Source organism: Mus caroli, unplaced genomic scaffold (genome assembly GCF_978045245.1).
Source record: "Mus caroli unplaced genomic scaffold, Mus_caroli_1 scaffold_8, whole genome shotgun sequence".
Classification (NCBI taxonomy): Eukaryota; Metazoa; Chordata; class Mammalia; order Rodentia; family Muridae; genus Mus; species Mus caroli.
In genome coordinates, this window is record NW_028227263.1 from 126,490,649 (window position 1) to 126,517,254 (window position 26,606).

The 26,606-nt window shown below is 45.9% G+C and overlaps 1 protein-coding gene and 2 pseudogenes across 1 annotated transcript in view; 1 reads left to right on the forward strand and 2 right to left on the reverse strand.

Moving 5' to 3' along the window:
* The window catches only part of LOC110297752 (pregnancy-specific glycoprotein 22-like), a 31,713-nt gene extending 11,532 nt beyond the window's left edge, over window positions 1-20,181 (reverse strand). The window contains 5 exon segments of the mRNA XM_021166710.2: window positions 9,956-10,171; window positions 12,726-13,085; window positions 14,185-14,544; window positions 17,188-17,535; window positions 20,118-20,181. Coding sequence (XP_021022369.2) covers window positions 9,956-10,171; window positions 12,726-13,085; window positions 14,185-14,544; window positions 17,188-17,535; window positions 20,118-20,181 — 1,348 coding nt within the window.
* Window positions 2,134-3,402, forward strand: LOC147003472 (glyceraldehyde-3-phosphate dehydrogenase pseudogene; annotated as a pseudogene).
* Window positions 20,182-24,956: 4,775 nt separating the features above from the next.
* LOC110297753 (dnaJ homolog subfamily B member 6 pseudogene) lies at window positions 24,957-26,389 on the reverse strand (annotated as a pseudogene).
* Window positions 26,390-26,606: the final 217 nt, after the last annotated feature.

Sequence of the window (26,606 nt, forward strand, 5' to 3'; positions counted from 1 at the left end):
CACCTATGGTCACTTGATCTTTGACAAGGGAGCTAAAACCATCCAGTGGAAAAAAGACAGCATTTTCAACAAATCGTGCTGGCACAACTGGAAGTTGTCATGTAGAAGAATGTAAATTGATCCATTCTTATCTCCTTGTACAAAGCTCAAGTCTAAATGGATCAAAGACCTCCACATAAAACCAGAGACACTGAAATTAATAGAGGAGAAAGTGGGGAAAACCCTTGAAGATATGGGCACAGGGGGAAAATTCCTAAACAGAAGAGCAATGGCTTGTGCTATAAGATCAAGAATTGACAAATGAGACCTCATAAAATCTCAAAGCTTCTGTAAGGCAAAAGACACTGTCAATAAGACAAAAAGGCCACCAACAGATTGGGAAAGGATTTTTACCAATCCTAAATCTGATAAGGGACTAAACTAATATCCAATATATACAAAGAGCTCAAGAAGCTGGACTCCAGAAATTAAAATAACCCCATTAAAAATGGGGTACATAAAGTACCCAAGGAGCTGGGGGATCTGCAAACCTATAGGTGGAACAACAATATGAGCTAACCAGTACCCCCGGAGCTTGTGTCTCTAGCTGTATATGTATCAGAAGATGGCCTAGTCAGCCATCAGAGGAAAGAAAGACCCATTGGTCGTACAAACTTTATATGCCTCAGTACAGGGGAATGCCTGGGCCAAGAAGTGGGAGTGGGTGGGTGGGGGAGTGGGTGGGGGAGCATGTGGGGGACTTTTGGGATAGCATTGGAAATGTAAATGAAATAAATACCTAATAAAAAATGGGGTACAGAGCTAAACAAATAATTCTCAACCGAGCAACACCAAATGGCTGAGAAGCATCTGAAATTTTTTCAAATTCCTTAATCATCAGGGAAATGCAAATCAAAACAATCTTGAGATTCCACCTCATACCAGTCACAATGGCTAAGATCAAAAATTCAGGTGACAGCAGATGCTGGCGAGGATGTGGAGAAAGAGGAACACTCCTCCATTGCAGGTGGGATTGCAAGCTTGTACAACCACTCTGGAAGTCAGTCTGGTAGTTCCTCAGAAAATTGGGCGTAATAGGACCAGAAGATCCAGCAATACCTCTCCTGGGCATATACCCAGAAGATGTTCCAACTGGTAATAAGAACACATGCTCCACTATGTTCATAATAGCCAGAAGCTGGAAAGAACAGAGATGTCCCTCAACAGAAGAGTGGATACAGAAAATGTCGTACATTTACACAATGGAGTACTACTCAGCTATTAAAAATAATGAATTTATGAAATTCTTGGGCAAATGGATGTATCTGGAAGATATCATCCTTAGTGAGGTAACCCAGTCACAAAAGAAGTCATTAGATATGCACTCACTGATAAATGGATATTAGCCCAGAAACATAGAATACCCAAGATACAATTTGCAAAACACAAGAAAATCAAGAAGAGGGAAGACCAACGGGTGGATACTTCATTCCTCCTTAGAATAGGGATCAAAATACCCATGAAAGGGGTTGCAGAGACAAAGTTTGGAGCTAAGACTAGAGGATGGACTATTCAGAGACTACCCTACCCAGGGATCCATCCCATACTCAGCCACCTAGACACTATTGTATCAGTGACACTCAAACCTAGACACTATTGCGTATGCCAGCAAGATTTTACTGAAAGGATCCTGGTATAGCTGTCTCATGTGTTCCATCTAGAAGATGGAACACAGGATGGAGAAGCTAGAAAAAGCACCCAAGGAGCTGAAATGGTCTACAACCCTATAGGTGGAACAACAATATGAACTAACCAGTACCCACAGAGCTCATGTCTCTAGCTGCATATGTAGCAGAAGATGGCCTAGTGGGCCATCACTTGGAAGAGAGGCCCCTTGGTATTGCAGACTTTATATGGCCCAGTACAGGGGACCGTCAGGGCCAAGAAGTGGGAGTGGGTGGGTAGGGGAGCAGGGCGGTGGGAGGGTATAGGGAACTTTCAGGATAGCATTTGAAATTTGAAATGTATATAAGGAAAATATCTAATAACAAAAAAAGAAAAGAAAAAATAGGGAAAAAATCTGGGAATGCAAACTTTAAAAAGGTTAAATGAGCAATTTTAAGAATTACTGCGGCTCTCTGCTCCTCCCTGTTTTCAGAGACAGCCACATCTTCTTGTGCAGTGCCAGCCTCGTCCCGTAGACAAAATGGTGAAGGTCGGTGTGAACGGATTTGGCCGTATTGGGCGCCTGGTCACCAGGGCTGCCATCTGCTCTCCACAAGGCAAAGTGGAGATTGTTGCCATCAACGACCCCTTCATTGACCTCAACTACATGGTCTACATGTTCCAGTATGACTCCACCCACGGCAAATTCAATGGCACAGTCAAGGCCGAGAATGGGAAGCTTGTCATCAATGGGAAGCCCATTACCATCTTCCAGGAGCGAGACCCCGCTAACATCAAATGGGGTGAGGCCGGTGCTGAGTATGTCGTGGAGTCTACTGGTGTCTTCACCACCATGGAGAAGGCCGGGGCCCACTTGAAGGGTGGAGCCAAAAGGGTCATCATCTCCGCCCCTTCTGCCGATGCCCCCATGTTTGTGATGGGTGTGAACCATGAGAAATATGACAACTCACTCAAGATTGTCAGCAATGCATCCTGCACCACCAACTGCTTAGCCCCCCTGGCCAAGGTCATCCATGACAACTTTGGCATTGTGGAAGGGCTCATGACCACGGTCCATGCCATCACTGCCACCCAGAAGACTGTGGATGGCCCCTCAGGAAAACTGTGGCGTGATGGTCGTGGGGCTGCCCAGAACATCATCCCTGCATCCACTGGTGCTGCCAAGGCTGTGGGCAAGGTCATCCCAGAGCTGAACGGGAAGCTCACTGGCATGGCCTTCCGCGTTCCTACCCCCAATGTGTCCGTCGTGGATCTGACATGCCGCCTGGAGAAACCTGCCAAGTATGATGACATCAAGAAGGTGGTGAAGCAGGCATCTGAGGGCCCACTGAAGGGCATCTTGGGCTACACTGAGGACCAGGTTGTCTCCTGCGACTTCAACAGCAACTCCCACTCTTCCACCTTCGATGCCAGGGCTGGCATTGCTCTCAATGACAACTTTGTCAAGCTCATTTCCTGGTATGACAATGAATACGGCTACAGCAACAGGGTGGTGGACCTCATGGCCTACATGGCCTCCAAGGAGTAAGAAACCCTGGACCACCCACCCCAGCAAGGACACTGAGAGCAAGAGAGAGGCCCTCGGTTGCTGAGGAGTCCCTATCCCAACTCAAGGCCCCCAACACTGAGTATCTCCCTCACAATTTCCATCCCAGACCCCCATAATAACAGGAGGGGCCTAGGGAGCCCTCCCTACTCTCTTGAATACCATCAATAAAGTTCGCTGCACCCAAAAAAAAAAAAAAGAATTACTGCTTTAATTGCAATTTTAACTACTTTTGCACTGTCTATCACAGCTTTAGACAAGCAGCTGCATACTGCTCATTTTGTTAATGATAAGCATAGGAATATTTCTATAGCTTTGTAAGAGCAACATATTATAGATAAAAAAAAATTGGAGTCTTATACAAAGCTCAAGTCTAACTGGATCAAAGAACTCCACATAAAACCAGAGACAATGAAATGCATAGAGGAGAAAGTGGGGAAAACCCTCAAAGATATGGGCACAGGGGAAAAATTCCTAAACAGAACAGCAATGGCCTGTGCTGTAAGATCAAGAATCGACAAATGGGACCTCATAAAATTGCAAAGGTCTGTAGGGCAAAAGATACTGTCAATAAGACAAAAATGCCACCAACAGATTGGGAAAGAATTTTTACCAATCCTAAACCTGATAGGGGACTAATATCCCATATATACAAGGAGCTCAAGAAGCTGGACTCCAGAAATTCAAATAACCTCATTAAAAACTGGGGTACAGAGCTAAACAAGAAATTCTCAACTGAGGAATATGAAGGGCTGAGAAGCATTTGAAAAAATGTTCAACATCCTTAATCATCAGGGAAATGCAAATCAAAACAACCCTGAGATTCCACCTCACACCAGTCAGAATTGCTAGGATCAAAAAATCAGGTGACAGCAGATGCTGGCGAGGATGTGGAGAAAGAGGAACACTCCTCCATTGCTGGTGAGTTTGCAAGCTGGTACAACCCCTATGGAAATCAGTCTGGCAGTCCCTCAGAAAACTGGACATAGTACTACTGGTAGATCCAGCAATACCTCTCCTGGGCATATACCCAGAAGATGCTCCAACTGGAAATAAGGACACATGCTCCACTATGTTCATAGCAGTAGCCAGAAACTGGAAAGAACCCAGATGTCCCTCAACAGAGGAATGGATACACAAAATGTGGTACATTTACACAATGGAATACAACTCAGCTATTTAAAACAATGAATTTATGAAATTCCTGGGCAAATGGATGTATCTGGAGGATATCATCCTTAGTGAGGTAACCCAATTACAAAAAAAGTCATTAGATATGCATTCATTGATAAGTGGATATTAGCCCAGAAACATAGAATACCCAAGATACAACTTCCAAAACACAAGAAAATCAAGAAGAAAGACCAATGCGTGGATACTTTATTCTTCCCTAGAATAGCGAATAAAATATCCATGGAAGGAGTTGCAGAGACAAAGTTTGGAGCTAAGACTAAAGGATGGACTATCCAGTGACTGCCCCACCCAGGGGTGCATCACAAAATCAGCCTCCAAACACAGATACTATCGCATACACCAGCAAGATTTTGCTGAAAGGACCCTGATATAGCTGTCTCCTGTGAGGCTTTGCCAGTGCCTGGCAAATACAGAATTGGATGCTCACAGTCATCTATCAGATGGAAAACAGGGCCCCCAATGTAGGAACTAGAGAAAGTACCCAAGGAGCTGAAAGGGTCTGCAACCCTATAGGTGGAACAACAATATGAACTAACCAGTACCCCCAGAGCTCGTGTCTCTAACTGCATATGTAGCAAAAGATGGCCCAGTCGGCCATCATTGGAAAGAGAGGCCCCTTTGTCTAGCAAACTTTATATGCCTCAGTACAGGGGAACACCAGGGCCAAGAAGTGGGAGTGAGTGGGTAGGGGAACAGGGCTCGGGGAGGGTATAGGGGACTTTTGGGATAGCATTTGAAATATAAATGAAGAAAATATCTAATAAAAAAAATTTTTTAATGGAGACAAAGGTTAATGTTTTAGAAGAAGTAGTCTTAGCAATAGAGCAGGATATAGAAAATATTAAGGCTAGAAAGGCAAAAATTTAAGATATTAGCAGAAGTCACTTGAACACTTGGAACATTGATGAATTGCCAAGAGATTTACAAAATAACCTAAATGCATTGAATCCCCTGGATTGAGTTCAATATATAATCCTACTTGCTATTATTATTGGCATTATTTTATTAGTAATCGTGTTTCCACTCATCTTTAGAGTACTGCTGAGATCTGTAGCTACGACAAAGCGGGACATTCTGGAACTTCAGCTGAAAAATAAAACGAAAGGGGGAGAATGCTACACCCACTCCAGTGAAGTCTGCTTAACAGGCCGAGAGACCTGCAAGCACTCACGAGGCAAAGAGTTTCAAGGAGACTCAGCCTCCAGGAACCTTGGCATTCTCATAACCCGTATACTCATACCCTATCCCTGCATTAGTATAGTGTATGCTCTCTTTCAGTATTGTTTTATTATAAGTGCCTTTAAAGATTGAATTCTGACATAGGTAAGCCTCCACCAGTGTTCCATCATCCTAGAAAATCCTTGAAGCCAACGAGCTTGGAATTCAGTAGGAATTCAGTGAGAAGGTTACCGATTCAGTAACATTCAAATTTACTTCTAGTAGAGACAGTGAAACTAATTAGGCATCACAACAAACGGGATAGCTCAGGGCTGGCCTGCAGAGTGTTTACTTGAGACAATAGCCAGTCTTACCCAGAGAAGGGAATTCACAATGGCCTAGCGAATAGGTGGGTTTACCGTGAAAGAATTAGGGAATCCCCCTGAGACAGGTTTCTTCACTAGGCCCAAAGAAACAGTATCTGTCCCGCAAGACTCAGTTATTTGTGGTTGCGAGGGGGACAGCAAACATGGGAGAAAATGGGAGGAAGAGAAAAAGGAGCTGGAGATCAAATAGAGGGTCCTATCAAGGTCTCCGTTTATTAGGCTGAGATGCTGGGTTTTAAAGCATACATCGAGGGGAATAGGGAGGGATCGAGGGGGAATTAACAAAGAACAAAGAAGTAGGCATCTGCTGACATGAGGGCCAAAGTCAGTCTCCAGGCAGCGGGCACTCTGCGTCTTATCTTTGGAACATAGATCCTCCTTAACAGCCTTGGGGTGTCAGGCCAGGCTCAGCATGTAACTCATGTCCTTGGATGTCATAGGAGTCAGAAAGAGATAAGGAAGAGGGGACTATAATTCAGCTTTTACAGCCTCAGGTGCCAGGAAGGGAACAGGGAGAAGGGAGTGACAACCGGCTCCTAGCACAAGGCCATTTGGCTTGTCAGGGTGGGAGATTGTGAAGGGCCCGCTTTCTCACAGTATGGTCTCTGACAAAACTGCATAAGTCAGGCATTTACTAAGAACCCCTGGGGGTGGGCTTGACAATAGACTAGCATTACATCTGGCTCCCTTCTTAGTGGTAAATGCGGCCTGGTCCCTGCCATCTTTTGATGTATACATTCCTTTTGTATTGTGGCACTGTAACTTAGAGGATGTGTTCATCTGGCTTCCTGTTACTCTTCTGTATAAAAAGTTTGATGCTCAATTTGACAAATTACACTCAAATTCAACACGCTCTCTCGTGTCATCTTTGTCATTCGCAGACTCCTTTGCCCACTTGTCACCAGAGACCAGTTCCACACAGATAGGAGACCCAAAAAGGGAGTGGGGGGAGTCTGCGGCATGTTCCCTGTGTCTCAATTTCCTGATGACAGCACATCCCATGGATGAATGTTGCAGTGTCTACAGGGTAGCCTTAAATATGAACAAGGGCCTGAAACTGGGGCAGGAAGGCTGCCCAGATCACCACTGTCTGTTACTGTCTACAGGAGAAAATTTGCTACACTTAATCCTTGAAGACATGGAGTCATCAGGAGAACCTGATATCCTTCCCTTGGGGACACTGGCATTCCTGCAAAGTCTCTTAAGTCCATCACAACATTTGGCTGATGGCCTGAGCGTCTGTATATCTGTGCTCTCCATGCAAGACTCAGAATGAGATGCCCTGGTGACCTAGCCTAACTGTGGGTCTCATGGCAGTGCACTGGATGGTTCTGTGAGCTGGGAGATTCAGACAGCTAATAAAGCATTCTATTAGCTCTAATGGATCAGATTCCAACTCTGCTCACCCTCCCCCAGATCATCTGGAGTCAGGAGACTAGGACAATTATCTAGAGCCAGGACTTCCTGGTAGTCTCTTCTATTAAGAATGCACAACTCCCTCAGCCAGATTCTCAGTCCAAGGATCTCTCTTGGACTACATTTATGATAAGGCCCACACAACCTGGGCTTATCCTGATTCTTTGGCTGTGTTACTTCCCAAAAAAAATACATCCTGCTCTCAACGGCATGAATTCAGATAAAACAAATATTTCAGTTTGTCTACTTTGGGTGTTTCCTACACTAAATTCTAAAATCCCAGTGTGGACACAACAGGAAGCAGGACCAGTCCAGACTAGTGTGTACAAAGTGAAAACAACCCACCTAGCACCCAAGGGTCACACAACCACATGCAGAGATAGCACAAACCATTGACTATTTACATGGTGATGCAGGTGCGTGCACATTCAACCTCAGCATTTGAGATTTGTAGGGTCAAAATATCCTGTACCCATCTGGATGGTGTTCTGAAAGAGCAGTGATCCACTGGTGTGCATTGTGTCTCTGACACTATGTGTAGACCCCAGCATGCTTTGATTGGAATGGAAAGAATTGGGTGGGAGATAGGATGGGCAGGGGAGCAGGACAGAGGAGATCAGCTGTAGGGAGAACAGGGGAGAGAGAACAGAAATCAGTGAGGAAGAAGCACCATACACAGGACATCTCTATGCTGCAGTAGGCCTCAGGGTGACAAAATAACTCTAACTGAAATTCTTACAGTAGGGGATATGGATCCTAAATTTTCCACTTTCTGTAGCCAGGCAGGACTCCCAGCATAGGAATAAGAACACCAACACACCCACAACCTTTAACCTAAAATGTGTCCTGCAAACAAGAAGTACGGGGACAAAGATAGAGCAGAGGCAGAGGGAATGGCCAACCAATGACTTCCCCAAATTGAGACCTATTCCATGGGTGAGCAACAATCACTGACACTATTGAAACTGTTATATTTGCAGACAGGAGCCTAGATGTCTGTCCTCTGAGGGGCTCCACCCAGCAGCCAATGGAAACAGATGCAGTCCCACAACCAAACATATATAGCTTAAGTGTAGCTTGGTCTTCATGTGGATCCCCTGACAACTGGATCAGGGGCTGTCCTTAAATTTGTTGCCTGGCTGAGGATCCCATTCACCTAACTGGGCTGCCTTGTCTGGCCTCTGTGAGAGAGGGTGTGCCAAGTCCTGAGCCAAGTGACTGATGTGCTAGGGTGGATGAGGGGGATTGAAGGGAGATATCCAGGGAGGAGTAGGGATGAGAAAATGAGCTGTGAGAGGGGTCTGAAAGGAGGGGGCTGATATTGAGATGTAAAAGATATAAATAATTTTTAAAGAAAAACAAAACATAGAGCCAACTCAGTACTTGATGGGGACACTGGCAGCTTTCCCTCTAAGAGCATGATTGACACGAGGATGATGCTGTGACCACTTCTGCTCAGTATTCCCTTAAGGATCCTAAACACAACCATTCTACAACACAAATAAATGGAAAGTGGCCAATCAGCTGTAAAATATATCTGCAGATGAGTGAAACTTATTTGGAGAAAATCCTAAAAAAAAAAAAATCTATAGAAGTTTCTGAAACTGGTGAGCAAAAACACCCACTTGAACTATACTTCTGACCTCATATAACTAGATATGTTTAGTCAAAAGCATAGACAAGAGTAGATGGGGTTACACATGCCTGAAAAGAGCAGGATAAGTTTAGAAATACTTCAGAAATAGGCAGTGGCAATGGTCAAGTGACAGGAAAAATGAGATTTATGCTACCCAGCTGTGTGCTTCAAAACAACTAAAGGGAGAAATCTCATATAAATATAATACACATTATATAGAGTTGGATATATTATATATTTATATATATCATCTATATTATGTATATTTATATGACAAAGAATTGTATGCAAGGTCACACTGTGACTGCCACCCTTGGGATAGAAACACTCCAGTTGTCCTTTACACAAAAATATTTCAATTCTGTGCATCAAAGAAACTGTGAATCAAAACTATCTAGTAGCCAGTTATGTGCACTGAGAACTATGGGCAGTCCCTTCTGTCACTTCCTCACTTCCCATGGGTGACTGATGTCCAGGTAGCTTTGGGGTTAGGTGACACTATTGGAGTATATGAGAGCATGTTTGTCTCTGTGCAGACACTGTACCATGTTAAAAGGGCACTCAGAGAATCCTGAAGTTTGGGAACTCCTGAACCTAGTTGCCATGGATTCTCAGGGCTAGTGATATACTAGATCCACAACCTAAACTCTTAACACATTTGCAATACTGTTTACCATACTGATGTCTTTATTTTCCTTTGGACACGAAGTCTCACTTAAAATGGTGGCCTGTTCTTCTACACACTGCTATGTCAAAACTACAGGCATGAGCCACCATGCTGGTGGTACATGACTGGAGACTGACAATTTTTACTATGTAACTTTCATCCATTTTGTACCCTATTAACAAAGGAATGCCTCCCCCTGCTGTAGGATGAGAAGAGGGGTCACTCATTCATCACAGCCAGGCTGACTGGGAGACTGGTCTTTGAGCTGACTGGGTTGAAGACCTCACATTGATACTCTCCAGCATCCTCTTTCCTGACAGGATTTATACGTAGTTGGCATTTTGATGGGGAAAGTGTGATCCTCTCTGTGAGCTGCAGACTCTGATTGTTGAAGAGCCAACGGATGGAGACCCCAGTGTTGTCTGAGAAGCAAGTGAAGACCACTGAGCTCTGTACTCTAACTGTGCTATCCGTGACTCTCATGAAGGGCTGTGTCACAGGCTCTGCAAAGAAACAGAAGAGGGGACCAAATGACAGTCATCTTTCAGACAGCTCAACCAGCCCCTCTATAGCTCGCATAAATAAAGCTTCCATGGAGGAGAAAATGGAGTGGTGACTACAGTCATTTTTTTGTTGTTGTTGTTTTTGGTTTTTGGTTTTTGGTTTTTGGTTTTTCGAGACAGGGTTTCTCTGTATAGCCCTGGTTGTCCTGGAACTCACTTGTAGACCAGGCTGGCCTCTGCCTCACGAGTGCTGGGATTAAAGGCATGCTCCACCATGCCCGGCAACTACAGTCATATCTTGTGCCTTGCATCTGTGACCCAAGGGCTGTGTGACCTTGATTGAGCCACGGGGGTTGATGTGCCTCAGTTTCCCTGTACTAGGACAACTGTGCATGATCATTGCACTGCCTATGAGTTAAGATTAGGTATGAGCAATGTTCTGATCTGGGGATGGGGAGCTGCTCACATCAGCAGCATCTGTTCCACTTACCCTAGGCTGGAATTCTGAGGGTAAGGAGGTGCCTAGAGAACTGTCATCTCTGTCCCTACCCTTAGGGACATTATTTTCCAGAGAATTTCCTAAGTTCATCAGAACAGTTGGCTTCTGTCCTGGCACCTGTCCATTGAACCTCAGGAGAAGGAGGTGCACAAGTGACCCACATGACTGCAGCTGTCATGGCGATAAACAGGTGATGCTACACCCTGTAGGACACTTAGCAAAGACTTGTTCCCTGTCAGCTCTGACAGGAAGTCCAATGTTAGCCCTGAGGAGACACTCTCTGGGTAAAACTAGAGTTGGGTATGGATCCCTGGCTTCCTGATGCTCCTCTTACTGATTCAATAGTGAGCTGGACCATGGAGGGAGGGGGAAACACAGACTGAAAGGGAAGATAGAAGAAAAAGAGACAAATCCATCAATATTAAGATCTTTGTCTTTGGTGAAAAGATGGGGTCCAGAGAAGCTTAGATCCATCACTCAGCGGAGATGGGTGGGAGTGTGTGAACCACTCGGAGTGAGCAAACATCCTCCATGTGCACCTGACTGTGTGGGGAACTCTGTCCTCGCATGTCTCCACCCTCACCATCCTCACAAGCCTGCTCTCTCTCTCAGATGTGGGGGATGGAGGTACCATTCCTCACCTCTTCTTCTACAATTCTCAGTGTTTTCTTCCTGACCTCTTTGATTTTGTCCCTCTCTGGGTGCACTCAACACTGACTTCACATTGAGATGGGCTGCCTGGTATGACTTCCAGTTCAGTAAACCTAGCACCTTGTTTTTTAAAAGGAATTTAATTTTCTGGAAATTCCTGTGGCCTGTGGGTAGATGGAATGAATGTCTCAGGGCCTGCCAAGATCAGGTTTTAATTAAATTCTCATATTTAAAGCTACTGACAGAGGTTAAAGCTCCTGCTCACATAAACATGTGGTGTGTGTGTGTGTGTGCGTGTGTGTGTGTGTGTGTGTGTGTGTGTGTGTGTGTGTGTGTGTGTGTGTTGGTGCAGGTGAAACTGTACATCATCGTGTGTATGGATGAGTGCAGAACTCAACACCTAGATGGAGGTCAGAGGTCAACTTGAGGGAGCCCTTCCTCTCCTTCCACCATAGCTCCCCTTCTCTCAGTCAGGCACTGTTCTCCTCACCTGTGACAGGAAACACTACCAGGAGCTGCAACAATATAGGCAGTCTGAGCATTCTGAGTATTCATGGCTAGAGCCCCAGTAGACTGGGCAGAGTGTGAGGCCTTAGTTATTTTCTATTTTATCTCTTTATCTAGTGACCATTACACCTCTTGCTTTGATACCGTCCAGTTCAGCAACTCTGCCATCATTTGCCTGCAGGAGACAATTCCAGGAGCTGGCCCTCAGAGGAAAACCAACTGCAGAGGGGAACCTGTGTCCTCTGCCCCTTGCTTTGGGGACCCTGCCCTTCCTGTGAAATCTCATGAGCCCAATAGGACAGTTAGTTAATGGCCTGAACACCTGTCCAGCTATGCTCTCCCTGCTGAGTCTCTGAGGTAGATGTCCAGGGGACATAGCCTAACCATGGCTCTCATGGCAGTACACAGGCTGATTCCACGTGCCAATAGAGCTTTGTCCCATGTCATCTCCAACAGGAATCCAAAAACAAGCAGTGACAAAAACACTCCCCACTGTCCCCTTGAGTCTAAACAGGGATGGAGATTAGCAGCCAGGACTTCCTGGTGCTCTCTGTGGAACCTGGAAATATTTCTTCAGGGAGGGCCTGAATGAACCCTACAGATCTTCTTCGGGGCTACTATGTGCATGGTGAGAGACCCAAGGATCAGGGCTGTGACTTACCTCCTTGGCCTGAATTTACTCAGTACCAGCCTTCCTCTCTGCAGGTAAATATAGGGGACAGGTTCTGATCTAATGCTGTTGGTCCATCCCAGGTATGCCCTGCAGTAAATGCCCAAACCCTAGGGTGAGGATACAATGCAGTGGCTGAGAGAGCAGGCACAGCCCAGTTCATACAATACAGTTATAAAATAGGGTAAGTCACACCCAACAGCTGGAAGCCATAGAGAGTCACTTACTGTTCACATGGATTTGCACGTGTGCTTTTTCAATTTTGAAATTTCTGTCTATCGTTTGTAGAGTATACAAGCCCGTGTCTTTCTCAGTGACATCCTGGAGCAGGAGAGATCCATTAGTGTATACTCTCTCTGTTCTGCTTTGAGCAGGCCCCTTGGTGATGGAGTTCCTGGCTCTGCTATATTCTGCAATTTTAAAGATCTGGAAGGTCAATGCTCCTTTGTACCAGCAAAAAACTTGGACATCTTCAGGCAGATTAAGAACACGGAGAAGGATGCTTTCCCCTTCTGCAGCATACCGTGGCATTGGATCAATGATGAGTTGGCCAGAGTCAAGAGTGTCACAGCATGAAGAAAGGGAGGCTGGAAGGGAAATGAGAAAAATCATTACATGTGATCATTGTGCTTGGTGGAAAGATGGTGACCTGCATCCTGAGCAGATGAATTCTTCACTCAGCCTAGAGATGCAGGCAGGGGTGTGTCTATCCTACCTGGTGGAAGTCAGAAACATAGCCTCCATTCCCTCAGTGCCACAGAATCTCTCATTTCCTCTGCATGGAGCACTTTTCTTAGTGTCTCCATGTCTGCCCCCTCACTGCCCTTGGTCAGACATTACACACACTTATGCACATTATGCTTTGAGATGATGCCTCCCTCTGACCTTGGTCTCTGCACACCCTGCATATTCACTTTCTGACTTTTCTCATTTCCTTTGTACCTGCACTCAGCCTCTGACATCACTTTCTAGATGTCCTACTGCTCAGCCTGCAGCCCCAGGACTAAGGCTAGGTGATGGCCCAGAGCAGTCTGGTCTTCTTGGCAAACTCAGGTAATGGAAAGGGCTCAGGAATTATGCTGGCTAGCTTTATGCCAACTTAAAACAAGCTAGAATCTTTTGAAAGAGGGAGCCTCAATTTAAAATGACACCACCAGAAGATGGCCTGTGGGCAAGCCTATGGTGCATTTTTTAATTGGTGATTGATGTCAGAGGGCCCAGTCCATGCCAAGCTTTTCCACCCCTGGGCTCAGTGTCCTAGGTGCTAGAAGATCAGGATGGACAAGCTGTGAGGAGACAGGCAGGAAGCAGGACTCCTGACAAAATGGTTCCCAAAGACATTGCAGTCAAGCCTGGAACAGATGACTGATGCCAGAGCTTCCTAGTGCTCACCACTCTGTGAGGATGCTGTGGTTTCATCACATGCATGCAAGAGGCCCCAGAAGACTAGGCAAACTCTGGCATCTAGGGTTGAGTTATTTTCTGACAAGGTCCTCCTTGATACAGGGGCAAGTCAGATGATGGTGTCTGATCTATGGGCCTTTCTCTTCATCATGTGTGTACAGCACAAGTGGTCAACCCCCAAAATGAAGACACAATGCAAAGGGTTGGTAGCCACATGCCGGGGGTGACAGTCCTGTGTTTCAAAGCCCTACCAGCACTGAATGATCCCAGAGAATCACTTACTGTCCACCTGAAGTTGTACATGTGCTAATTCCATTTTCCGATGTCTATTCAGAGTTCGTAGGGTGTAGAATCCAGTGTCGTTCCGGGTGACATTCTGGAGCAGGAGGGATCCATTGCTGTACACTGTCTCTCTACCGCTGTGGGCAGGGCCTGGCACACTTGAATTCTTGGCTATTATCTGTCGGGCAATCTCAAGGTTCCTAGACACATATGCCCCTTTGTACCAGGAAAGCCCTCGAAGCTTATCCTGGAGGTTGTAAACAAGGAGAAGAACGCTTCCCCCTTCAGCAACGCTTGGCGGCACTGACTCAATAGTGAGCTTGGCAGGGAAGGAAGGACGCCCACAGATGAAAAGAGAGGCTAGAAGGGAAGAGAGATCCATCAATATTAGGACTTTTGCATTTGGCTAAGACATTGTATTTTGTCTGTGTCCTGAGCAATTGTGTCCATTGCTCAGCTGAGGTGTGTGTGTGAGGGTCTCCCTGCCCTACTTGGTGGAGGTCACCACATTACCTTCATGTGCTCCATGTCCCTCATTTCTCATTTCCTCTCTATGGTGCTCTCTCCTCAGGTGTCTACATGGCCCCACCTCACTGTCCTCAGATCCCTGCTCACACTCAGTGTAGACTGAATGAATGAATGAGTAAAGGAGGCCTCAGGACCATACATGGTCATGGATTTATTTAACAAATTTGTATTTTTGGGAATAGAGTGTTGATTGCTTCCATTTGCTATAATTTTTTATACATTTACTTATTATACTGGTGTATCTGTTCATGTGCAAGGGCATGTCTCAGTGGGGAGGGTGTGCAGGATACAGTCCCTAGGTGGAGATCAGGGGACAACTAGTGTTCATTGGTTCTCAGGTCATCAGACTTGAAGCAAATGTCTATATCCACTGAACTGTGTCACTGATCAACACCAGCTTGGTTTCTTATTTGGGATGTCACATCTGAGAACCTCAGTCTTCAAAACATTGTGGTCATGATGATTCACTTTGGGTGAGAACAATCTACCCCTCCCCCTGCTTCTTATTTTCCACGAGCCTCCTGCTGCTGCTGCTTATGATGATGATGGTGGTGGTGATGATGATGATGAGCCTCTATACTGCTGTCTTCTCCCCTACAAACCCTGAGGCTATTCTCCAGTCCCTGTCCCCTTGAAGAGACCCTAGACAGTAGGTGAGTCCTCTTCTCTCACACACTGTAAAATGTGGTCTCCTCATCTGTGAGCAGGAGCACCATCAGGTGGTACATCTTTTGCAGATGGTACAGAGAGCACGTCCCAGATCTCTGTGGCCAGATCTGTCCTCCCTCTGTGGCACATCTGTTCCAGCTCAGCTCCCCCGGTTCTCTGATCCTCTGAGCTGAGCCTCCTCCCAGACATAAGCATCTCCCAGAGTCCCATGGGCTGTGAGCCTCTCTGTGTTCTGAGAGCTACTCACCTCTTCACTTGGCTCGTTCTGTTTTAGCCATCCAGAGCACACAATAAGGAACAAACTTCTGAGAATCCCTGTCCCCTGAGAGAATATCTGTTCACCCAGGGGCTGCCTCTGATCTACCATGGCCTTTGATAGCATCAAAGAGGGAGCCTCTGCACTCCCTGTGTGACACAGAAACCCAGCTGGGCACCCAGCCTGCCCTGTGAAGTCCTCTGTGCTCTGGAAAGATGGGATTTGCTCTCAGGAGGAAGGTGACAGATATGTGTGAGGGATCCAAAGGGACAAGCCACATGATGAGTGGGGAAGGGGACAGATCTATTCTCACTGCAGGCACCAGTCAGGATTCTGAGGGAGAAGAAAGGCCAGGAGGAGATATGTCAGGAGCTCACAGCCTGAGTGTGTGGGAGGAGATGACCTGGGTCCTGGAAGGACTGCTCTGGGTTCAATCATCTCTTGCAGGGTTTCAAGACAATGAGCCTACTTCTGTTTGCTGAACTGTGTCTGCCCATGTGCTCCCTGGCCTTTCTGAGATGCCTTGAACCTCTGTCTAGGTGATTCCCTTAGGACACTCTATCTTTCCCAAAGAAAATACATAGAGCTCCTACTAAACATTGTTTCCTAGCAGGGTAGCAAATACAGGAAACAGCTAGAGGACCTAAGAAGGCTGTCAGTGACCTCCGGGAACAGGAAAGGAAGCCAAGAAAGGTAGCTAAGTTCCTAGTTGAGACAAATATTCTTCTGGGCCTTGTGCTTCCCCAAGACTGCCCCTGCTGATCATTGGAGGAACTGCAGCTCACATCTGGGGAGCTGTCCACATCAGCAGAGCCTGTTGTCATTTCCCTGAGCTGGACCCCAAAGGCCAAGCAATTGTCAGAAGGTCCTGTGTCCTCTGTCCCTCTCCTTGGCAACCATGACCCTCCTGGAAATCTCATAAGCCCATCAGGATAATTAGTTAGTGGCCTGAGCACCTGTCCTTCTCTACTCTCCCTGCGGATTCATTGGAGATGTCCAGGAGACCTCACCTAACTGAGGCTCTCATGACAGTACACTGGCTAATTACACATGGCACAAGAATTTGCTCCTCCAAAGCACTGTTCACTCCCATCAGAAAGTCAAAATCCAGCCTTTTAAAATTGCTTTTCAGAGCCATCAGGAGATGAGCAGGACAGAGGTCTGCAGACAGGGCTTCCTGGTGCTCACTTCCATGAGGATCCTATGGCTTCCACATTCAAACCCAATCTTCCTCCCTCAAGGTCTTTCACAAGGACACATTACTTCTAAGAACTCCAGAAGTCTAAACAATGACTGATGTCCTTCATGGATGTATCAGCCACACATCCAACTGACTGCAAGGTAAAGTCAAATGAAGGATTCTGTTCTATTGTCATTATTCCCCACGTGTGTCCTGCACTAAATATTCACACCCCAACATGAGGACACAAGGCAAAGGGCAGGTAGGCCTGACACTTCTGTGTGTGTGTGTGTGTGTGTGTGTGTGTGTGTGTGTGTGTGTGCTGGAATGAACCCCACTCAGCACCCAGAGTTCGCCAAGTATCACTTACTGTACACGTAGAGGTACATGGATGATGTTGATACAATTTCTCCACGTCTATTTACGGTCCGTAGGGTGTAGAATCCTGTGTCCTTCCGGGTGACATTGTGGATCCACAGGGACCCGTTGCTGGACACTATCTCTCTACCACTGTACATTTGCCCCATCACACTTACTTTAGTGTTCAGTGTGTATACAACAATTTTCCTCAGCCCTCTGTACCAGGCTAAGGCTATAAGATTCTCTGGCAGATTGTCAACAAGAAGAAGGACATTTTCTCCTTCAACCACATTGAATGGCACTGATTCAATGGTGACCTGGGCAGTGGTGGACAGGAGCCAGCAGGCTAAAAGGGAGGCTAAATGGAAAGAGAAAGCAACCACTGAGATTGAGCAGGTGAGATCTGCTGCACGTAATTTTCTTTTAAATCACACTTCTGCCTTCCCAAGAGCTCTACCCACACTCCCAGCAGGCACCTAGATCAGCTGTTGCTGGTTTCACTTTCAACAGCTCTGTCAATGGCCAGCTGGTTCCCTGACCAGAAACTGTGGTTGCTGCCCCAGGCCCTCTCAGCTAGCTTCACCAAGCCTCCAATAGCCACCCCGGTTACACTCTTCTGCCCACCTTTATTCCACATATGGAAAACACTAGGCAATTTTAATATTTTAAACTAGTAAGATAGCACAATTGTTGGGCTATTATCAGCTAAGCTATTTCAGCAATTGGCTTCTATCTTCTTTATTGACACAATCAAGAACCAATTAAGAAATCAACACAGGTAGGGGAGCAGGGCAGGGGGAGGGTATAGGGAACTTTTGGGATAGCATTCAAAATGTAAATAAAGAAAATATCTAATAAGATAAAATTTTAAAAAAAATAAATCAACACAGGGATGAAGAGATGGCTCAATGGTTAAGAGCACTGACTGCTCTTCCACAGGTCCTGAGTTCAATTCCCAGCAACCACATGGTAACTCACAACCATCTATAATGGGATCTGATGCCCTCTAAAGAGAGCTACAGTGTACTCATATAAATAAAATAAATAAATCTTAAAAAAAAAAAAAGAAACCAACACATTCCTCTACAGAGATCAGCACTCAGCTTAGGGGTGTGGGTAGAGGTGTGCCCAGCCTCCTTGATGGAGGTGAGCAACATGACCTCCATTCCCTCAAAGACTCTGTGTTGTCAACTCTATATGCAGTTCTCTGCTCAGTTGTCTGCCTGAATCACCCCTCAGTGTCCCCATATTTGGTGTGAGCATGCCTGGCTGATCTCCTCCTCTAGAAAACTCTCACTTTCTGAATTTTTGTTCTTTGTTCCCTTTGTAGTGCCAGTCAACCCATGAGATTATCTTGGATACTCTGACTTCTGACCCACTAGAGTCAGTGCTTTGGGAGGACAGGGAGTAATCTGACATTAGGAAAACTCAGTTCCTGGAAAAGTCTTAGACATCAATAGAGGAAGGAAGGAAGGAAGGAAGGAAGGAAGGAAGGAAGGAAGGAAGGAAGGAAGGAAGGAAGGAAGGAAGGAAAGGGAAGGAAAGGAGGGAGGGAGGGAGAGAAGGAAGAGAGAAAGAAGGAAGGGAGAGAGGGAAGGGAAAGAAGGAAGGGAGGGAGGAAGGATGGGTGGATGGATGGATGGATGGATGGATGGATGGATGGATGGATGGATATGTGGATGGATGGATGGATGGATGGATGGATGGATGGATGGATGGAAAAATGGATGGATGGATGGATGGATGGATGGATGGATGGATGATGGATGGATGGATATGTGGATGGATGGATGGATGGATGGATGGATGGATGGATGGATGGATATATGGATGGATGGATGGATGGATGGATGGATGGATGGATGGATGGATGGAAAAATGGATGGATGGATGGATGGATGGATGGATGGATGGATGGATGGATATGTGGATGGATGGATGGATGGATGGATATATGGATGGATGGATGGATGGATGGATGGATGGATGGATGGATATGTGGATGGATGGATGGATGGATGGATGGATGGATGGATGGATAGATGGATGGATGGATGGATGGATGGATGGATGGATGGATGGATATGTGGATGGATGGATGGATGGATGGATGGATGGATGGATGGATGGATATATGGATGGATGGATGGATGGATGGATGGATGGATGGATGGATGGATAGATGGATGGAAAAATGGATGGATGGATGGATGGATGGATGGATGGATGGATGGATGGATATGTGGATGGATATGTGGATGGATATGTGGATGGATGGATGGATGGATGGTTAGATCAATGGATGGATGGAAAGATGGATGGATGGACGGATGGATGGATCCATGTGTTAATCTACATAGTTCCCAGGTTTGTAGCTAACAAAAATAATTATATTCAAGGGTGATGTCACTTTTTTACTTTTACTTCTGTATTGTATGTGTGGGTTTGTGAAGGCCATGTGTCTCAGCATGAGCTTGTGTGGGTATGTGCCACAGCACAAGTGTGGAGACAAATGTCTCAGTGTTTTCATGTCCTGATGCAATCAGAACATGGGTGTGGAGGGCAAAGAAGACCCTGCAGAACTCCCTTCTCTTCATCTACCATGCTGGAACTGAGGACTGAATTGAGATTACCATGTCTCTGCACACTGAATCATCTTGTTATCTCTTTGACTTCTATTTGTTGGATACATCAGGATTCACTACAGAGCAGACAATGTGACTGATTTTCAGTAGGGAACATTGGGGATTTTCTCTCCCCTCATCAGCTCCTTTCCAATGAGACCTTCAGCCTGCTAAACCTAAGTCCTCACTGCACCTTCTGCCCTATGATTACAAACAAAACCCCTGAGTCTCCTCTTGGGCTGCTGTCTTCTCAGGAAACTCCAGTCATTCTCTGAGTTATGTTCCCCACACACAGTCATGGAGTAGGCACCTTTACCTGCGAACAGGAGGCCCTGCCAGGGGGTACACCCCTTGCAGGGAAGCACAGAGGACACCTCCATCTGTCTTCTCACTGTCATGTCCTTGCTCTGAGACCTTCAGCTCCAGTGCAGCTCTCAGGCTCTCCAGTCCTTCCTCGTTCTGAGCAGAGTTTCTTCTCAGACAGGAGCACTTCCCAGAATCTAATGGGCTATGAGTGGTGGGGTCTGTCTCCAAGGCACTGCTTGGTTCCTTCCACTCTCAGTGCTGCCCTGCATCCCTCCAATTTTTCTCTCTTTATGTTTCTCCTCAACCAACACATTGAGCAACAAAGCTGATAAGCATCCCTGTGCCCTCAGAGAAAATATGGCTCATCCCAGGGCTGACATCTGCTGACTCCTGACCTTGAGTCTGTCAGCATCAAAGAGGGAGCCTCCATTCTGTCTATGTGTCCCTGTGACACAGAGACTCAGCTGAGCACCCAGTCTGCCATGTGTCCTCAGTGCTCTGGGAAGGTGGGATTTCCCAGCAGGAAGATGACAGAGATGCCTATGAGGGCTCTAGAGGGACCAGCTGAATAATGACTAGGGAAGATTAATCCTTTATCACTACAGTCACCAGTCAATTTCCTGATCCAGGAGAAAGACCCAGAAAAAGTTGTATGAGGAATTTCATTCCTAGGTGTTGGAAAGAGATGACCTGTGTGTCCTGGAGAGGACTATGGGTTCTACACCTATGGGAAGTTTCAAAACAACATTCTAGCATTATAGGTTGGCTAAGCTGTGTGTTGGGTGAGCCTAGATTCTCTCTGGTCTTCCTGGGTCACCTATGCCCTTTGTCTGGATGACTCCCTGTTGTGGATAGGTCTGGGGCTAATTATATTTGATATCAATTTCATTCTCCTGTGAGGGATTGTGAACAAGGAATGAGTCAGCACTCAGGTGTTTTCTTGTAAACCTTCTTCCCATCTAATTTGGAAAATAAATGAGAGCTGATGATTGGGCAGAGAGAGGGAAGGTGAAGCAGAAAGAAAGAAAAGAAGGAGGTTTGAGAGAGAAAGAATGCAGAGGAGAAGGAAGAAGAAGAAAAGCAGAGCAGAGGCACAAGGCCTGGAGAAACTCCAAGTTCTACGGGGTCTCTTAGATGGAGAAGATGGTAGTGTAGTGGTAGATCTGCCCAATCTAGGCACACAGCATGTGTTCATATTAATTGTGTTGTATTTTCATTGCCAGGGAATAATTGGGTTGAAGAGATTTACCATAACAACTCCTCATCAGAAACCCTGTCTTCCCTCATGGGAGATGCCAGGAGTGAGCAGACTTTCAGGATCCCCAGACAGAGGGATATTCTCAGAAACAAGTAACAGCAGGGTCTTGGAAGTAGACTCCAGTCTCCTATAGACAGGGATGGAAACCTGTCTGCAAGCCAAGGTCAAGCATGGCTTAGATAAATAATTTTCTAACTGTTGAGCATGCATCCTGATATTCCTCTGGCGTTCTCTGGGAGAACTGCAATCTCATGTCTAAGGCTACAGCAGGGGTGATCAACAAGTCAAATATGACCTGCCCAGATCCCTTCAGTACACGTGGGATGTAGGGCCTGTCATCCTGCTCACTGTGCTCTGAAGAACTCCTGTTTCCACCTAGTGTAGGGTGGGTCTAGACAGGGTTCCAGATTCTCCCCAGGAAGCCTGGGCTAAAGTTAGAAGTGTGCATCCAGAGGATGGGCATCCTTAAGAAACTTCACAGGAAAGTCCTGGGACATTTCTCTTCAGACTTAAAAGAGACAACAGTAATGAAAGGACTGCACCTCTGCCAGCTGGCCCATTTCTTGGGTCTCAATACTTCCTTCTCTTTGCCCACAGGGTACTAAGGGCATCAGCTCTTGCGTATGTCAAACATTAATTCAAATGGAAGTGCCATCTGTTCTTCCCAATACACTGTTCTAGGTCTCTTTTTCTTGGTGTGATAAAGAACACACTGAGCAACAGCATTTTAGGAGAGAGTAAAAGGCCTATTTCCCTGGGTCTGGATCATTTTGTTATATGGAAGAATATCACGGCAGAAAACAAGATTATGGCTGACTCATTTAGCAGCTAGCTCACTGGCTTCTGCTTAGCTAGTTTTCTTATATTACCTATATGTTCAAGGACCATCAGCCTAGGAATGGTGCTGTCCACAGTGGCCTGGGCCTCCTTCATCAATTAAGACAGTCCTTCGCAGAGGCAGGCAGATTTCTGAGTTCGAGGCCAGCCTGGTCTACCGAGTGAGTTCCAGGACAGCCAGGGCTATACAGAGAAACCCTGTCTCAAAAAAAAAAAAAAAAAAAAGACAGTCCCTCACAGACACATCCATAGTCAGACGTGATAAGGATGGTTATTCAGTTGAGACTCTTCTCCCCAGATAAATTTGACCTGTGTCAAGGTGACAGTGAATGCTAAGTAGGACACTGTTTCAAACAGTTAAATTTTTCTCATCCACAGAAAGAATCCACAGGAAACTCCCCCATTCTCCAAGTGAGTGTCCCTCTCTCTTCCCTACAGACATCACATGTGCTGGAGTCCTCATCCTTAAAAAGCTGGACCCTCAGAGCCAGGACACAGCTCAGGGGCATCTACCTTGAGTTTCACTTTTCCAAATTCTCTGTATCCTGAGCTCAGGGGTGCTCAGGTGAGCATCACTAACATTCTTAGCAGTAAGTAAAATAGCGTCTTCCGGGCCATGAAGAATGGAGACCATGAAAGAAAATGGTGAGGATAGGACAGCATGAATTAGTGACTAAATGAAAAGCCTAGATGACCTTAAGTACATCCCTCCCCCTGGGAAGGTACTACTACTTGGGAAAATATCCCCAACCACATTCCAAGACCAATCCAAAGTCACCCCAGAAGATCAGAAATGAAAGGAGAGGAGTAAGGGACCGAGCCGGAATCTCATGAGAGGATTGGGATTTGCTTGTTCCTACGTGCACAGGTTGGGAATTAACTTCTGCATCTACTCATAAAACCAAGGCTTCACCCCAAAGTTCAGTGCTGACATCTCAGGGATCCATTTACCAAAACCTGTACATTTCTTCACATATCGATGACAATGGCAGAATTCCAGACGAGAAGATATAGGACCTGCTTTTATTGGTAATGAGGGTGGGAATTAACAGTTCTTGGGAGCATGACTGGGGTTTCCCGCTGATAATCCAAGACTAATGTGAAGGTGGGTGAAAGGCTGCATGGCAGAAGAGATTGAAGTTTAACACTGGATGCAGATGAATATCTGAGAAGACGTGACCAGGACATCTGGGCCATCTGGAGCAAACTGGATAAAGCCAGCAGAGAGAAGGGGAAATCCTAGTCTGTGGATGGCTACAGTATCTGTGCTATAACCTCAGTTAAGCAGGTCCCAGCCAGAGCCGGGGTGCAGGTTAGTAGAAGAGTACTCATGTAGTGTGCATGGGCCCTGATCCATCAGCACCACAATACACAGAACAGCCCCACTGGACACTCATGTGTTCACTGAGCCTGAGTTCCAGATGTCTCCTGTGTCTTCCCGAGCCTCTCTTGGCAAAAGTCCCTTCACCTCATTCTAGCTCACTGCTGGGTCTGACTGCATATGCTTGGGCTAGGCCAGGATGCCTTTGTCTGCCTAGATATCTGTGTGGTGGGTCTGTCGTGAACCCAGGAATGATCAGGTGTCCTAGCTCCAGCCCTCTGTATTTAGGCAGCTGTAGCAAGGATGGGACAGAAGTCACAGGTAATATCCAGATTGACTGGGTCACTTGAGTTGGCACTCACTAGGTTCCAGGTTTCACACTCCTAGGGCCCCATGTCAGTTGGTACACTGAGTCATGATAGTCCTGTTGCCCTCAGACAGCCTCAATACACAGCTAAGAGGTTTTGACTTCTTATCCTTTACTCGTAGGTTTATTTAAGTCTCATATTCACCCTTTAAGCCCACTATCCTCACTCTCCATTGGGTTAGAACTGTCACATGACAAGGTGACCTTGGGTGGCAGTGCTGTACAGACAGCAGAGAGAACATGGCACCCTGTGCAACCTCGGATCCTTGCAAAGGTCTCTTTAGGCCAGTTTTGGTCTCTGTAACCTTCACCCCCAACCCATGTCCTTAGCAAACCAGGCAGAAGGACCTGAGTGCTCAGACATAGTGGGTCTCCTGTGCTGTGTGGGAGAAACAGTCTTTGTCATATGGGAGCTGAGCTGCAGAGCTTGATGGTACAGACCTAGGACCTGGAGTCATAGCCCCAGGGTCTCTCCTGGTCCTCAGTGACCCACTGCCTCCCTTGCACCATGGAGCTGTGTCCCTCTAGCTGCACTGACCTCCACTATTAAGCCTGGGCCAGAGACCTCCAAAGCATTGCTGCCTAAAGCTGTCCTCCAGATCAGATATAAGAAGACTTCCCACTGAACTTCCCTTAGAAACATCCAAAGCCTGTCCTCAGGACTTGATGTGTATTCAAAAATCTCAGGAGACTTTGAGCAGGACTGGTATTCAGCTCACTACCCAGAGTAGACCATCATAACATGGGCCAACCTTCCCAGGGATTTGATGGTAACTGGCATGAGGCACAGGACCACAAAAGGGCAAAGGATGAGCTTCACAGTGATCTAGAAGAGAGAAGAGAATGGGACTTAGATGAGCTTGAAACATAACCATTATTTTCTCCCCAGCCTATAATGCTCGGACTCCCACAGGAGAAGATTATGCAGAGATATTTCCTGGAAAGCAGGTGGCTGTTTTCTTCCTTTTAATTTTTTTTTTTTTGCACCAAACACATTCGCATTTATTTTTTTTTTTAAGCAAATGACAAAAACCCAAATTACCAGCTTTTTTAAACCTAAGCTTAACATTACATATTTAAGCAATAGTCAAACTGACGAGGTTGCCAGCATCCATGCACAACTAGAAAACATCCTTAGTGTACACTGAACCAGAAATGTATTACCATTGATGCAGTAATAGCTTTCATCACTAAATACTGAAAATAAAATTGAAGTATTTCCGTAGAAGATTTATCTGGCAATGTTAACTTCACAGCAGGCTGACACTACTCACTCACAATTCACCACAATGGGAAGCAGATCCATGCTGGTGTTACAGACAATCTCATCCTAGCACTACTCAAGTCACAGGGCTCACCTCAGATTACGATTTGTTTAAAGCAAAGTGCATACAGAGATTACAACAATTTTAAAGACAAAAGAAATAGAAAGGTCCTATTTTGTGGTCCCAACAACAAACTCAAAAATCTGATAGTTGGAGGCTCCAATGAGCTTTTTTATAAATACTTTAGTTTAGGTACAGTTATACAGAAAGTCGAGTTCGTTTCAAATCTTCAAAAAAAAGTTCCTGTTATTCCTCAAATGGTGCTTGTTATGGTTTAACATTTCTGTTAAATGCGTGCGTTGAATTACTTGTTATCCAAGCGTAGCAGGTGCTCCTTACCATTTATCGTCAAGGACTTTAACTGCCCATCTTCTTCAACTTCTACTCTTTCTTGACCATTCTCCACAATTCTCTTTGTAGTGATTTTTTTGCCATTAACTATCTTAGTTGAAGTTGATATTGATTTGAAGTTGCCCATTCCACTGCCGCCAAATGACGTTGAAGAAAATGAAGTGAGACCCCCATGACCTAGTGACCCGAATGGAGTAAAGCCTGTATCAAAAGCAGAAAATCCACTTCCAAAAGAAGGAAATCCACTGAAGGTAGAGAAAAATGAGCTGGCACCTCGGCTTCTACTTCCTCGGGGACCCCTTCGGTTTCCAAAGAAGTCATCAAATGGGTCTTCAAAGAAGTCAAATGAAAACGGGTCCCTTCCACCAAAAAATTCCCTGAAGACATCATCTGGGTTCCGGAATGTGAAGCCAAACTCAAATGGACTGTCAAAATGACTTCCACCTCCTCCTCCACCACCATTTAATCCTTCTTTGCCTTATTTGTCGTAGATGTCCCGCTTTTTAGCATCCGATAACACTTCATATGCCTCAGCTACTTGTTTGAACTTCCGCTCTGCTTCTTCTTTATTTTCAGGATTTTTGTCCGGGTGCCATTTAAGTGCCTGTTTTCGATACGCCTTTTTAATGTCCTCAGGTGAGGCATGTCTCTGCACGCCCAGCACTTCATAGTAATCCACCATGTTTTAACTGACTGTTGGAATAAATCCGAGGACACGGCGGCCAGCGAGGAGGGAAGTCAGGCGGCCGGTCTCCTCGCGGCTGTGGCACAGCTGCGCTGGTGGCGGTGGCGGCGGCGGCGTCTCCCTTTTAATTTTTTTAATGTGTTTGGTTACTTTGGTTGCATGCATAGCTGAGCACCACAAGTATGCCTAGTGTGCACAGAAACCATAAGGGGGCATCAGATGCCCTGGGACTGGAGTTACAGATGATTATGAGCTGCCATGAGTGTGCTTGGAACAGACCTTAGGTCATCAAGAGCATCCAGTGCTCTTAACCACTGACCCATCTCCCTAGTCCTCCCAGGTAGATATTTTCAGC